This window comes from Rhinatrema bivittatum, chromosome 5 (genome assembly GCF_901001135.1).
Source record: "Rhinatrema bivittatum chromosome 5, aRhiBiv1.1, whole genome shotgun sequence".
NCBI lineage: Eukaryota > Metazoa > Chordata > Amphibia > Gymnophiona > Rhinatrematidae > Rhinatrema > Rhinatrema bivittatum.
In genome coordinates, this window is record NC_042619.1 from 25,179,653 (window position 1) to 25,195,817 (window position 16,165).

Here is a 16,165-nt window from a genome sequence, read left to right on the forward strand (position 1 = left end):
CCTCTAAGGCTACCATATCTCGTTGGCTTAGGGACGACAAATTCCTGTTGGTTTGCAGGCGCATTCCACTACGAGATTTGTAGGACAGCAGTGTGGTCCTCAATTTATACCTTTACCAATCATTATCATCTGGATGTTAGGGCGCAGGATGAGCCGTCCTTTGGAGAGTGTCCTGCGTGCGGGTCTTTTGGGGGCCCACCCGGTTTAGGGGTGCTTAGGAACATCCCACTGGTCTGGACTGATCTGGGTATGTTCAGGAAAGGAAAATTGGTTTACCTGCTAATTTTCATTCCTGTAATGCCACAAATCAGTCCACAGGCGCCCTCCTTTTTGATGCCAAAAGTCTGATTTTCTGCCAAGTTTTGTTGCTTAGTACAGAATTTTTCTGTTTAATAAAGAATTTTTCTCTTAGAGGGTAGTTACAGGATTCACTTCCTTGTTTGGTTCTTGACGAACAAGGTTTATAGTTCAGGCGTGTCCACCCTTTAGTTCCCTATGAGTTTGTGAAGGGGTTTCTAAAGTATCTTGGCTTGGGTACAGGTCAATACTGAGGTCCTGCAGGTGGCACTCTCAGTTAAGAAGTAGTGCCTCAAAGTTTTGTTCTCTGACTCCATCTGCTGGAAGGGGTGAATAACCCACTAGTCTGGACTGATTTTGGTATTACAGGAACAAAAATTAGCAGGTAAGAACCAATTTTCCTTTATTCTCTGAGGCTAATAACCATATAGCTGAATAAAATATGGGTGTAAAACCCATGATGTAATATATTTGTATTCTCTTTCATTTCAGTGACTTGTTTTGTCAAAAGCAATCTCCTGATGTATGCATTCTCACTTCATTGAGGCGGTTCCTCATGTGTTGTCTGTAGCTTTTTTGTTTTAATGTAATTGTTACCAATACTGTTACCACTATCCTTTTCCCTTTTTTTCCTTATGCTCCCTTTTTCACCACCAACCTCTCCCCGATCCCTTCTTCTTTTCCCCTATTAATTTATGCATCAATGTTTTTAATGGTTTATTCTCTGTTTGATTTTTGTAAACCGTTATGATGGCTGAACCGAATGACGGTATATAAAACTAAACAAATAAATAAATAAATAAATGTTTACTATAGGTGGGCTATAAATATTTTAAAATAAGCAAAGATTTCACTTTTGACCATTTTGTAATGAAGCATGCTTAATGCTGTTTGTTTTGGGTTAGACTAGCATATTGAGGTTTTGATTTATTTCATGAGGTAGTTTTATCTCTTATAAAGATAATGATAAGCTACATCAGGGGACTGTTTCAAGCAATGGCCAAATCAATTTACTATATAGTCCAGCTGAGACAGATTTCTACAGCAGAGCTCAGTTGCTGATGAATTAGTTCCTATTCATATTCTTTCTATCTATTTCAAATAATGTGATATTAATCTTTTATATTAGAAAGTATGTAACTGTCATGTTCTGCTATTAAATCTACAGAATGATCAAAAGGATTATTTTATATGTGGTGTGAAACTGCCTAATTCTGAGGACTTTCAAGGTATTGACTTTTTTAAAATTTCATGTAATGTCAAATATTTTACAACCTAGAATCCATTTCACTCCTCACTTCCTATCTCCTTCCTCCTTGTATTACCATATTGAGTAGTTTCCTGAAGATAGTCATGTTCACTGACTCACACAAGTGGTTTATGTGACCATGCTCGCGGTTGGACAGGTTATTCCAGAGCTTTCTAGTAAAGGAAAAGGCCTTTCATTGCCTGTGCATAGTAGTTGCTGTGCTGCAGTGGCCCAGCAGCTCCCCTTAGTTTGTGTTTCTCCACCAAGACCATCGGATGCATTTTCTTTTTCTCATGGTGCTTCAGAAGCTACTATTCTTTTTTTGTTTTTGTTTTTCTTTTTAACTTTTCTGCCAAACCAACTAGTGTTGCCCTAGTTACATAGAAACAGAACATGATAGCAGATAAAAGATCATATGGTCCATCCAGTCTGTCCATCTACATCTCCTGCTTAGCTTTATAGTCTCCTCCCTCAGATATCCTCCATGCTTGTGCTAGGATCTCTTTGTCTCCACTACCTCTACTAGGTGGCTGTTTCTTGTGTCCACCACCATCCTTTCTGTATAGAAAAATGTCCTTAGATTAGGCCTGAGTCTACCCCATGACCCCTTGATCCAGAGTGTGCTTTCAGTTGAGAGGCCTACTTCTTCTGTATTAATTCCTTGGATGTAGTTAAATGCTATAGTAATATAGTAAAAGACTGGAGGAAAAAACCCAAGTGATCCATCCAGTCTGCCCAGCAAGATGATTTTTTTTTAATGGTAGCACTGCTGCTCTATGCGGTTACCCTAGTTATCACTGGTTACCTTTTTTTTTTCTTCATTTTCATCCTTTAGCCATTAGGGATCCTCTGTGTTTTTCCCTTGCCCTTATTGAATTCCATTACCGTTCTTGTCTTCACCATCTCTTCTGGGAGGGCATTCCATGCACTCTTCACCTCTTCTGTGAAGACATTTTATTTATTTATTTTTATTTATTTCGGGTTTTTATATACCGGCATTCGAGATCGCAGTCACATCATGCTGGTTCACATAAAACAGGGGTGCATCGTAAACATAAACTAAAACAATGGTGCGGAAAAGGCAGTTACATATAACAGGGAGATTCGAACTTGGCGGAGAAAGAAGAGAAAGGACAGGTTATTAATTCAAACATGTAAACGATAGTGGAGATGGTTAACCATGGTGTAGGTGGAGATAAGGAGTGGCGTGGATGAGATAGATCAGTTTGAGTCCGGGAATGCTTGTATGACATATTTCCTGATGCTCCTGTCCCCTTGGAGCTTCATATTATCCCTAGTTTTACAAATTTCTTTCCACTAGATAAGGCTTGCTTCCTGTGTTTCATTAATACCCTTCGCATATTTAAGTCTGTATCGTATCTTCCCTGTTCCTTCTCTCCTCCAGGGTATACATATTTAGGTCTTTTGGTCTCATCTCAACTATTTTTGTTGGCTTTTTCTGGACTGCTACCATCCTGTCTCTATGGCATACAGTCTACAGAACATAGTATTACCATGAAGCCTCACCAAGGACCTGTACAGGGACATTATCGCCTCCTTTTTCCTGCTGTTTATGCTGCTCACCATGCAACCGAGCATCCCTCTGGCCTTAGCTGCTGCCTTAAGATCATCAGATACTATCACCCAGAGGTTTTGTTCCCAGTCTGTGCACATCAGTTTTTCACTCCCCATCACACAGAGCTGCACTTGGATTTCTGCACTCTAGATACATTACTGCGCTTCTTGATGTTGAATCCCTGCTGCCAAACCTTTGACCACTCCTCTAGCTTTCTTAGATCCCTTTTCATTCTTTCCACTCCTTTAGGTGTGTTCACTCTGTTGTAGATCTTAGTGTCTGCAAAAAGACAAACTTTTCTTCTAAGCCTTTCGCTATGTCGCCCTCAAAAATATTGAACAGAACAGGCCCCAGAACCAATCCTTGAGGCTCTCCACTTATTGCTGCTCTTTCCTTTTCAGTCAACCAATTTTTAATCTATTCCACCACTTGGGACCCATCCCAGGCTTTTCATTTTGTTCATGAGCCTCCTATGTGGGACAGTGTCAAAAGCTTTGCTGAAATCCAGATAATCACATTGACCTTGGCCTTTATCTAATTTTCTAGTTGTCTAATCAAAAAGTGTAAGCAGATTTGTTTGACTTAACCTTACTCTAGTAGTTATGTAAAAATTGTTATATTCAGCTACTTCCAATTTCTTTTTCAGTTGAATAACCTTCCCTTCAGCAACTTTTTCATTAATTTTCCCGCCACTGACATAAGACTAACTGGCCTGCAGTTTTCTGCCTCTTCTCTGCTCCTGCTTTTGTGAAGGAGTACCATTGCCCTTCTCCAGTCTTGTGACATCATGCCCATTTTTCTTTCAATTCTCTGAGCTCCTTTAATATCCTGGGATATATCTCATCAGGTCCCATGGCCTTTTCCATGTCTCTATCTTCATATCATGTCCCCTCTTTCCTGCCTTTCCTCTAGTTGGGAGGTGTATATAACACATGGGAAAAAACTTTCTGGGTAGTTACAAATAAAGGCTTATGGCACCCTGGTTCTGATTTGAGCTAGAAAAGGAGCAAGAGGAAAATGCTAGGTTAAAAAAAAGTGGTAGTAGGATATTGAAGGGATGTACATCACCCCCATTCTCAAAGACCTACATTGGCTCCCCATCCAGCAACGCATCCAATACAAAACCCTTACCATTATACACAAAACCCTACACAACCAAAATATGCAGTGGCTCAACAACTCCCTCACTTTCTGCAATACCAACAGACCCTCGCGCTCCCACCACTCTGCAACCCCAAACACTCCCTCACCCAAACTTACCCACTACAACTCCACTAGAGAGCGCACCCTCTCCATTGCAGGTCCCACCCTATGGAACAACAGAAGAATGAAAGGATGGATCGGTAAAAATGGACTTTTATTGGAACTTGCCCGACTCTGGCCGAGTTTCGCTCTGCCGAGCTGCCTCAGGGGCTTGTTGAGCCAGAAACTTGGCTCTATATACTTGTGCTGATTTCCTAGGATGAAGGAATATGAGTGAACACACCGAATCCGGGCTTGTCACTTGTAATTCATCAATCACTTGTGTGAACAGTATTGAAGCAATTCTTTGTTGAACTTGCACCGGTCACATACTGCTCTGACAAACACTGCAAGACTTGCAGTGTTTGTCAGAGCACTCATATTCCTTCATCCTAGGAAATCAGCACAAGTATATAGAGCCAAGTTTCTGGCTCAACAAGCCCCTGAGGCAGCTCGGCAGAGCGAAACTCGGCCAGAGTCGGGCAAGTTCCAATAAAAGTCCATTTTTACCGATCCATCCTTTCATTCTTCTGTTGTTCGTCACATTGGATCGGTTACCGGTTTGCTTCCTTGGACCTGACCCACCCTATGGAATACACTGCCCACAGACTTTCGCCAAGAACACACCCTGCAAAAATTCAAACAAAAACCTGGCTTTTCCTACAAGCATACTCATGATCCGCAAGCCACCCTCCCCCCCCCTTTCTTTTGCCTCCATTCCTCCCCCACCTCTAGCCCCCTCTGCCTCCCCCTTTCCCTCCTCCATCCCCCCTTCCCCTCCTTAGCAACCTCTGACATGTTAATCTGTATAATTGTTGTAAATAATTTATAGATCTTAATCTATAGTTATAATATTTATAAATTCTTAATCTATAGTTAACTTAATCCCTTTCCCTTTTCCTCCCCTCCTCCGCCTCTACGCTTTCTATTGTTAATGTTTTAATCTTGGTTCCACTGTAAAGCATTCCTGCTGTTACGTTTTCATTGTAAACCAATATGATGTTTCCAATGAATGTCGGTATAGTAAAAACCTTAAATAAATAAATGTAAAATCCTTTGCTTTCTCAGAAAAGGTGTCTTACGATTTTTCTGTCTTCTAGAAGGGGAACCCATTAGAAGTTCTTATGGTTTTTTTAAGTGGATGAGGATTGCCATATAATGTGAGGGGAAGATTCTTGATCTCTTCTCTTGTACCACAGTAAAACTGCTTGAATACCTTCTCTATTTTTCAGAATTTGGTCTTGAAACCAACTCTGTTAAGGTTCTCCCCATCGAGTCATCCACAGTGCCATGGAACTCCAGGCCCTAGTGACTTACCAGATTAGACCAGTTTAATCATAATAAGCTGCATGTGAAGCCTAAAGCTATGTCAACTTCTGCCTTAATCAGTCATCCTGCCAATCTATTTCTTTAGTCCATATGTCCATAAAAATAAAAAGGTCATTCATTGTCTGTGTAATTGCCTTCCCAGCCTTAGAGAACACTGGGTGTACTCAACTGGGGCGGGGGAAACTGTCTTTGGGTCTTGTGGATTGGGAGAAGGCTCTTCTATAAGGCCAAGTGGGCAGAGGTTAGCTCTTACAAAAGGACACAGTCCTGATGAGGGTGCTCCAATACCAAAAATGTACTTAGAAAATTAACCAGTTTAGCACAAAAACAAACTTCAAGGTCTGTAGCAGAAACAGGTAGAAACACAAAATTTCACAGTACAAAATGCTCCCAGTTCAGTCTCCAACTTCTAGTCTCCTACACTGTATTGTCTCCAAATGTTAATCCTCTATTACTTACTTCCCAGGCCTTCTGTCGTCCCAGAAACAGGTTAGTCTCTCTTGAAAAGTTCCCAGACTACTTGCGACATTTGTAGAAATGGTCCAAGACTACCTCCCTTTCCTCCAACAGAAGGAACCACTGCAGCAGGGGAACAACTACTCATGGGCTATGAAAGACTTTTGCCTTTTTCCAGAAAGCTCTGGAAGAATCTGTTTGTTCTGCAAGAGTGCAGTCATGAGACCCACTAGCGTGACTATTGAATTAGTATCTTCAGGGAACACTTATTACGTGTAAGCAACTTAGCTTTCTCCATCTCCATGACATACCTTATAAGACTATTTCCTAAACAGTTTTTGGAAAGTATTCTCATCATTTGTTTTTCTCTAAAGATAACCATATTGAATAGCCATTTATTTGGGTCATATGAAAGCCTTAATATGCATCCTGAGGGGAAATTTTCCCCAACTCTAGAATAAGAATTTTCACACCACCAAATGAAGTAAAATGACTGCTGGAACCAAATTCCTCGCTTCCTTTTTTGCTACTTCTCCAGAGTGAATGTTTCACATAGACTGTAATATCTCATAACTCCTGCTATCCTTTTGCTTCCTTACTTCCTTCTTCTTATAGCTCATTTTGTATAGTATCATATTTTTAATCAATGGCAATTGTTCCTTTTTCAATGAGTAGTCCGTTTTAAATGCTCTGTGTGGTCCATTGTTCTTTGATTATTGTTCTTTGATTATATCAAGAGCTTTATCATGTTACTCTAATTTCCTGTGCCCACATTATCATGATCAGTGATGAAAAGTCAGTATATTCCACTTCCGGGATAATGACAAGAATTTGCAATTACAGTCAGTTTGCAATTTTCTTTGCCCATCTCTATTTTTCCACATCTCATTAAGCTCAATTCTATACATGTCCAGTTTAATTTAGATTCCTTAATTATCAAACCAAAGCTTTCCCATATTTTATTTAACTGCGGCATTGTCTCTTCTTTTCAAATGTGATGGTTTTATGGTAATCTATGACTATGTAGTGAATATTAGGAGCAGTTTACCATATGACCATACTCATGTTTGATATGAGAGATTTTCTGTGCTTTTCAGAGCCTTAATTTTAATTTTGCACACAATGCATCCACTCTGACACACACACAAGCACGCACACACTTAGTTACTCTCACTGGCTCCCCAACGCACACGCGCGTACTCACTCTCACTGGCTCCCCAACGCACACGCGCACGCACACACCCAGGCATGCTCCCTTTCATTCTCACGCACACAGACCCCCAGACAGGCATCCATTCATTCTTTCACACTTACACAGACCCCCAGGCAAGCTCCCATTCATTCTTACACACGTACATATACACACACATCAAAGTCGTCAACAAATGTGTGCAATGTCAAGCCATTGTTGATGACATTGAATGTGCTGGCGGGCCGGATCTAATGGGGTAAATTGAGGAGGGCCAGAAAAAAATCTGTCATTGGGCTGGGTTTGGCCTGCGGGCTTTAGTTTGCCCACCCCTGTCCTACAGGACAATATCCCAATTGGCCAGACAGGTTCCTATCGAGGGGTTACCCCCCACCCCCACCCTTCACATGGTGAAATGTGCTTTCAGGCGCACCCTTTTTGTACATTGCGACCTCCTTTTCACTCGGGCACTCACTCCTCTGATCGCTCGATATGTGTTCTTCCTGTTTCCAATCAAATCGACCAAGTTTGCTCAGTTATAAAATGTCACTGGCCTATGCTCCTCCTACATGCCATTTTCAGTGAGATTCCCCATTTTGCCTTCCACCACAGGAAAAAATTTTCACAATTAGCTGGTGCATTCTGAACTCCATCCACCCACCGGCTTGTACCTCCCTTCGTTTTCGGTCATCACCTGTGTGGACACTGCTTGTCCTGTCGCCATCTCCATCACTTCTTTTTCATATCCAGTAACGGGTATAATATATCCCTTTAGACACTCCTCCACTTCCTTTCCACTGAAATCGTGCATGTCATAATTTGTCCCTATCCCCTCCTACACATAGGCAAAACCACACAGCTCTTGACAACCTGCGTTTTTGAACACCTGTCGTGCATATGCACTGCCCCTGCAGTCACTTTGAATGGATGTCTCCCTCACACTTGCAGACCTGGGGTATTTTGCGATTGAAATGGTTCACCCCCCCCCTCCCCCTTTTGAAGGGAGATAACTTCTCTGAAAAGTTGGAAAACAGGGAACCACTATGGATTTTTAGGCTACACTTCCTGTCCCCAGGGATATAGATTGATTTGTTTTCCTTTAATATCCCTTTTATAATTTGCTGCCTTTTCTGGTGTCTCATGTATGTTTATACCTTTTACAAGTGCTTTGCCTGTCATTGTGGTATTGTAACCCTCGCTTTTGATTTGTTGTGCTTGATCGCATGCATTTATTATATATATTGCATTCTACTGCTTCTCTTGGTTTGTCTTCATGGTATTGTAACCCTTGTTTTTTATCGGTTGCTTGTTCATGTGCACTTCTTTCTGATTGGCCCCTTTTCCCTGCTGGTGTGAAACCTCTCTGTCTGGTTTTTTTCAAGATATTTATTGTCTTTCTGCTTGCCTCCCCATTTTATTACAAATTTTCATGTTATGGTAATTTTTTAAATATTTTGTTGACTTTGTAGTTTGAGCTGCCTGCCTGCCTAGTCACTCCCATTGCAGCCTCCGGGTGAAACACTGGTCCTTGTCGGGGGACACACCACTTGTTCACAGCTTTAAAATGTACCTTATATGATGCTCTTGAATAAATTAGTAGTCACTATTTACAGCGCTTCTTCATTTATTTTGGTGGACACTGAGAACATTTACACACATTTTTCTCCTTTTCCTACAGTTAAGTTTGACCGTATTTTAAGAGAACAAAAAGGAGCCTCTTGAGTTAAGAGCATGAACATTTGGGTTGATTTTTCTGTGTCCAGGGAACATTATGGCAGGACAAAGGCAGTGTCATCTGACAATTTTTATTACAGTTGTGGAAGTGATGCTTAGTTAAATTTCTGTCTTTCTAGCTGAAGCAAAAAAAAAAAAATATATATATATATTAGCCTGATGCACATAGTCTGTTAATCTCCATTTATAAATATATTTCTTACAAAAATGTCTAGCTGTAGTTTCCTTAAACATAGTAAAATATTGGTACATTTTATTGGGCTATTTAAGTCTCTTACATTCTGTGGGAGTGCTCTATGTTTGGATAAAAGAAAATAAAAGTTTAACTTAAGTTTGATTCAGGTTTCATGAAATATATTGATTACATTTGTTTATTATGCAGATAGTGAATATGATTTTAATTTTATGTATGCATTTAACATTCCTTGTGATTTTAATGAAGAAACAAATTGTCATAATGAATCCCTTTTCATTCACCCATACTACACTGCCAGTAAACTTTGCAGTAAAAATCTAACTACCCCACTAATATAAATACTTGGCCTTGTACAATTAATTTAATGACCACAGGGATCAGAGCTGTAAATATAAAAATATAAATACCACACAGATCCTAAGTTTAAGAATTCGATGTTGGCATAGTCTACAAGGATTTGTATTGCTTAATATGAAATTATGTAAGAACTCTGAATTGGCATTTATATTTATTGTAAGTGAAAATAAATCAATTCAGTTCTAAGGTTTTAGCTAGCAGAATCATCACATTCTTAATATTGCATAGCTGGAGCTTGCCTTTTACACCATTAAACTTGGACCTGGAGGGAGAGGGAAGAGATGTGATAGACATTAAAATACATCAAAAGTCAAAATAAAGCAAGAGAGGCATGTAGTTTTCAATGGAGAGACAATTCAAGAACAGGGGTTATGATCTTAGACTTTATTTTACATTTTAGCTTGACTTTTCAGTGAAGTAAGCTCAGGAAGAAAGCTATAAGTAAATTGGAAAAAGCTCAGCCAATGATACTTTCACAAATGTTCTGCTATTAGTGTCACTGTAAATATACAGGGTTTAGAATTGTATAATACAAACAGCTGTTCATTGTGCTGGTGATTGTCTTTCATTTTATTAGTTCCATTTTTGAATGGCCTACTTTCTCTGTTAAGATTTTACAAGTCTTGTGATGTTGCAATCCCTGACCTTTTTCTTTATTCAAAAAATTAGTTTAACTGCCCCAATCATGTACTGCCCAAAATGGAACAATGAACTATTGATTCGTGCTTCCTAGTTATTAATGGGGTTCTCATTATATAAATTGCTTACATTTTGTCTTTTTACAGTAAGAATGTGATATCCTTGAGCTCTGAAATGGCACGTTTGTTGCTCAAGTGGAGCTTCTTGTACAGTGTAAGCTCTTTAGGAAGTTGGCAATTTTGTTTGTAAGGAGATGATAGTTATACCAAAAGTGCTCAGTCTTTTTAGATTAAGGGGGCCATATCATGAATTTCAAATCACTGAGAGGACTAGGGAGGGATCTCCCTCAAATTTTTTATTTTTCTGAAGTGAAAGGGGAGGGCACTCGTTCATTCAGGCTGTTTCTCGTATGGTGTCTGTAGTTTTTATTGTTAATGTGATTGTTTTATTGTAACTAAACTAGTATAACTTATTTATATAGGCGAGCTATAAATATTTTTAAGTGAGTGTTTGGCCTTTTCATTAATTTGAAATACTGGGCAAGAGGAAAGGTACGGGATTGAGATCTCAAGAGTGTCAATAATAATATTTTTATATTTCTTGGATATTGGCAACTGTGCCACATCCCTGGGAACTCTAAACATAAGTTGCCATACTGTGTCAGATTGAGTCTATAAAGCCCAGCATCCTGTTTCCAACAGTGGCCAATATAGGTCCCAAGTACCTGGCAAGTGACCAAACATTAAACAGAACCCATGCTACTAATGCCAGTAATAGTGGCTATTCCCTAAGTCAACTTGATTAATAGCAGTTTATGGATTTCTCCTCCAAGAACTTATCCAAACCTAGCTACACTAACTGCCCTAACCACATCCTATGGCAATGAAATCTAGAGCTTAATTGTGAGCTGAGTGAAAAAGAATTTCCTCCGATTTGTCTTAAATGTGCTACTTTCTAACTTCACGGGTGCCCCTAGTCCTTCTGTTATGTGAAATAGTAAATAACCGATTCACATTTGCCTGTTCTAGTTCTTTTATGATTTTATAAACCTCTATCACATCCCCCCCTCAGCCATCTCTTATCCAAACTGAACAGCCCTAATCTCTTTAATCTTTCCTCATAGGGGAACCATTCCATCCCCTTTATCATTTTGGTCACCTTTCTCTGAACCTTCTCTAATGCAACTACTATATCCTTTTTGAGATGCGGCGACCAGAATTGCACACAGTACTCAAGGTGCAGTCTCACCATGGAGCGATACAGAGGCATTATGATATCCATCTTTTTATTTACCATTTCCTTCCAAATAATTCCTATCATTCCGTTTGCTTTTTTGACTGCCACAGCACACTGAGCTGCCGATTTCAATGTATTATCCACTATTATTATTATTATTTAATTTTTTATATACCGAAGTTTCATGAGAACATATCACATCGGTTTACAATAGTTAACAAATATTCGTTTAATAATATTTGCATTTCCAAAATTAAAAGGAGAGAAGAAAATAGTTTCATAATAAACTACTAAAATAAATAAAATAGTAAAATAAAAAACAAAATTTCACAATTGAAGAGGTAGAACAGTAAGAACAGAAGAGCAGAGATAAAATAATTAAGTGCTTATAATAAAGGGGAGTTATAATCCTTAGATTAAAGCTCTTGGAAGGCTTGATTGAAAAGCCATGTTTTAATGTTTTAATACCCTTTTTAAATATTTTAATGTCAGATTCCATCCTTACTTCCTGTCGCCTAGATCTATTTCCTGGGTGGTAACTCTCTATTATGGTACCTAAGATTATCTTCTCCCTGTGGTGGGTTTTTTCCTCTTTTCCACTGGAAACGACTGCGCTGATTGGTGGGTCGCCCCTCAATTTCTTCGGCCTTTGGCCCATGGAGACATCCTGCCGTGAGGTCAGGTCATGATCTGGCATAGTAGCAAAGTAGCACTTAAAAGTGCTTTTTGGGGTACATTATATAGTGTGTGTAAGTTAAATTGAAGAGAAAAAAATAGGAAAAAAGGTGCGAGAGACGAGAAGCATGACTGTAAGCTGTGCGGGATAAACAAAAATAGAATGGGGGAGGGGAATCGCGTGGGCACAGACACAAAGCACAGCTCTGTATACTTTGAGAAGATTCAGTGTCGGGCTGCCCAGGAGGACGTCCCGGAGAGCATGGCTAATTCAGCCTGCTTATCTATGGAAAAGAATATAGTGGTAGGGGCATGCACCATCCACCTAACCAGAATGGACAGACAATGCAATGTAACAAATTAGGGAAGCTAACAAATTTGGCAACACAATAATGAGAGATTTCAATTAATCCATACTGATAAGATAAATGTAACATCAGGACATGCTAGGGAGATAGTTTCTAAATACAATAAATGACTGCTTCATAGAGCAGTTGGTCCAGGTACCAACAAGAGGGAGAGCTATCCCAAACCTAATCCTTAGTGGAATGCAGGATTTGGTTCAAGAGGTAACAATAATGAGGCCACTTGAAAATAGTGACAACACTATCAAATCTGACTTAACTGGAGGGGGCGAAATTAAGGAAAACTGCCCTAGCATTTACTTTTCAAAAAGGAATTACAATAAAATGAAAATATAGCAATATAGCAACTTAGTAAATGACAGCAGAAAAAGACCCAAAGATTTATTCAGTCTACCCAGCAAGCTTTTTATTCTTTATTTTTTTAGGGTAGTAACTGCCGCTTCATGCACTGTTAAAATTAGTAACTGCCAATCCATAGAGATTACCCCAGTTAATAAAGGTTACGTTTTTTCTTCATTTCCATCCTTTAGTCAGTAGGTATCCTCTGTATTTATACCACACCCTTTTAAACATAAGAACACAAGAACTGCCATACTGGGTCAGACCAAGGGTCCATCAAGCCCAGTATCCTGTTTCTAACAGTGGCCAATCCAAGTCACAAGTACCTGGCAAGAACCCAAACATTAAATAAACCTCAAGCTACTATTGCTTATTAATTAATAGCAGTTTATGGATTTCTCCTCTAGGAACTTAACCAAACCTTTTTTAAACCCGGTTACACTAACTGCTGTAACCACATCCTCTGGCAATGAATTCCAGAGCTTAAGTGTGCGCTGAGTGAAAAAGAATTTTCTTCGATTTGTTTTAAATTAACTACTTGCTAACTTCATGGAGTGCCCCTTAGTCCTTCTATTATCTGAGAGAGTAAATAACCGATTTACATTAACGTGATCAAGTCTTTTCATGATTTTGTAGACCTCTATCATATCCTTCCTCAGTCGCATCTTCTCCAAACTGAGCAGCCCTAACGTCCTTAGCCTCACTTCATAGGCAGCTTTTCCATGCCACTTATGTTAGTCGCCCTTCTCTGCACTTTCTCTGGTGCAACTATATCTTCTTTGAAATGTGGCGAACAGAATTGTACACAGTATTCAAGATATGGTCTCACCGTGAGCAATACAGGGGCATTATGACATCCATCATTTTATTTGCCATTCCCTTCTTAAGAATTCCTAACATGGTTTGCTTTTCTGATCGCCACAGCACACTGGGCTGACGAATTCAATGGATTATCCACTATAACGCCTAGATCTCTGTCCTTGGTGGTAACTCCTAAGATAGAACCTAACATTATGTAACTACAGCAAGGGTTATTTTTCCCTATATGCATCACTTTGCTCTTGCCCACATTAAATTTCATCTGCCATTTGAAAGCCCAATCTTCCAGTCTCATAAGGTCCTCCTGCAATTTATCACAATCCATTTGAGATTTAACTACTCTGCATAATTTTGTCTCATCCGCAAATCTGATCACCTCACTCATTGTACCCCTTTCCAGATCATTTATAAATATATTAAAAAGCACCGGTCCAAATACAGATCCCTTAGGCACTCCCACTGTTTACCTTTTCCCATGTGGAAACAGACCATTTAATCCTACTCTCTCTCTATGTTTCCTGTCTTTTAACCAACTTGCAATCCACAAAAGGACTTCACCTCCTATCCCATGACTTTTTAGTTTTCTCCTGCGGAATTTTGTCTAACGCCTTCTGAAAATCCAAATACACCACATCTACTGGTTCACCTCTGTCCACATGTTTATTCACCCCTTCAAAAAATGTAGATTTGTGAGGCAAGACTTCCCTTGGGTAAATCCATGCTGGCTGTGTCCCATTAAAACATGTCTATCTAAATGTTTTGTTATTTTATTCTTTATAACAGTTTCCATGATTTTTCCCAGCACTGAAGTCAGGCTCACCAGTCTATAGTTTCCCAGATCACCCCTAGAGCCCTTTTTAAATATCGGGGTTACATTGGCCATCTTCCAGTCTTGAAGTACAGTGGATGATTTTAATGATAGGTTACAAATTAATTGAAATAGGTCTGAAATTTCATTTTTTAGTTTTTTCAGAACCCTGGGGTATATGCCAATTGGTCCAGGAGATTTAGTACTCTTCAATTTGTCAATCTGGCCTACCACATCTTCCAGGTTCACTGTGATTTGGTTCAGTTCATCTGAATCATCACCCTTGAAAACCATCTCCGGAATGGGTATCTCCCCAACATGCTCTTCAGTAAACACAGAGCAAAGAAATAATTTAGCCTTTCCCCGATGGCCTTATCTTTCCTAAGTGCCCCTTTAACCCTTCGATCATTGTCGTCTTCACTACCTCTTCCAGGAAGGCATTCCATGCATCCACCACCCATTTTGTGAATATTTCCTGATCATTTTCCTGAGTCTAACCCCTTACAGCTTCATATGTCCCCTTGCTCTACAGTTTTCTTTCTACTAGAAAAGACTTGATTACCATGCATCATTAATATCCTTCATATATTTAAAAGTCTGTATCATAACTCCCTTGGACTCTCCTCTCTTCCAGAGGATACATACCTATGTCCTTCAGTATCATCTCATGTGTCTTTTGAAGCAGTCTCCACACCATTTTGGTCACCTTTCTCGTTACTATCCTTTTTTGAGATACGGTCTCCAGAACAGAACACAGTATTCCAGATTAGGCCTCACCAGGAACCTGTACAGGACATCACCTCCTCCTTTTTCCTGTTAGTTATATCTCTATATGACGTCTAGCATCCTTCTGGCCATAGCCACGCCTTGTCACATTGTTTTACCACCTTCAGACATTCAGACACTACCACCTCAAGGTCTCCCTTTCTGGTCCGTGCACATCAATCTTTCACCTCCATCATGCAGAGCTTCTCTGGATTTCTGCACCTCAAAATCATGACTCTGCACTTCTTGTCACTGAATTCCAGCTGCCAAACCTTCAACCACTCCTCTAGCTTTCTTAGATCACTTTTCATTCTTCCTATTCCTTTATGCATGTCTACTCTGTTGGAGATTTTAATGCTGTCCACAAAAAGAAACTTCCCTTCTAACCCTTCCACCATGTCATTCACAAGAATAGTGAACAGAACCAGCCCCAGAACCAAGCCTTCAGGCATTCCACTTATCACTCACTTCTCCTAAGAGTAAGTTCCAATTACCACCACTTGCAGTCATCTGCCAATCAACAAATTTGTAATCAATTCCACCACCTTGAGACCACTCCGAGGCTTTTCATTTTGTTCATGAGCCTCCTCAATGGGAAAGTGTCAAAAGCTTTGCTGAAATTCAAATAAATTATATTGAGTGCTCATCCTTGATCTAATTCTCTAGAAAAAAAATCTAAAAGGTGCAGCAGCAAAGGTTAACAGTTTATATCATGCAAGGCCATTATTTAAAAATACCATCTTTGAAGCCTATACCAGATGTATTCAATACATTAAAAAAGGCAGAAAGAAAGCTAGACTACAACTGGCTTAGTTGCAAGGTGGGTGAAAGAGGCTATTATAGAACACCTTTCATAAAATGGACAGAGGATCCAAATAAAGAAAATAGGAAAAA

At 39.5% G+C, this 16,165-nt stretch overlaps 1 protein-coding gene across 1 annotated transcript in view; it reads left to right on the plus strand.

The window, feature by feature from the left end:
* The window catches only part of UVRAG (UV radiation resistance associated), a 321,095-nt gene that overhangs the window by 165,129 nt on the left and 139,801 nt on the right, over nucleotides 1-16,165 (plus strand). The window contains exon 11 of the mRNA XM_029602151.1: nucleotides 1,466-1,526. Within this exon, the coding sequence (XP_029458011.1) occupies nucleotides 1,466-1,526 (61 nt within the window). The remainder of the gene's footprint in view (nucleotides 1-1,465; nucleotides 1,527-16,165) is intronic.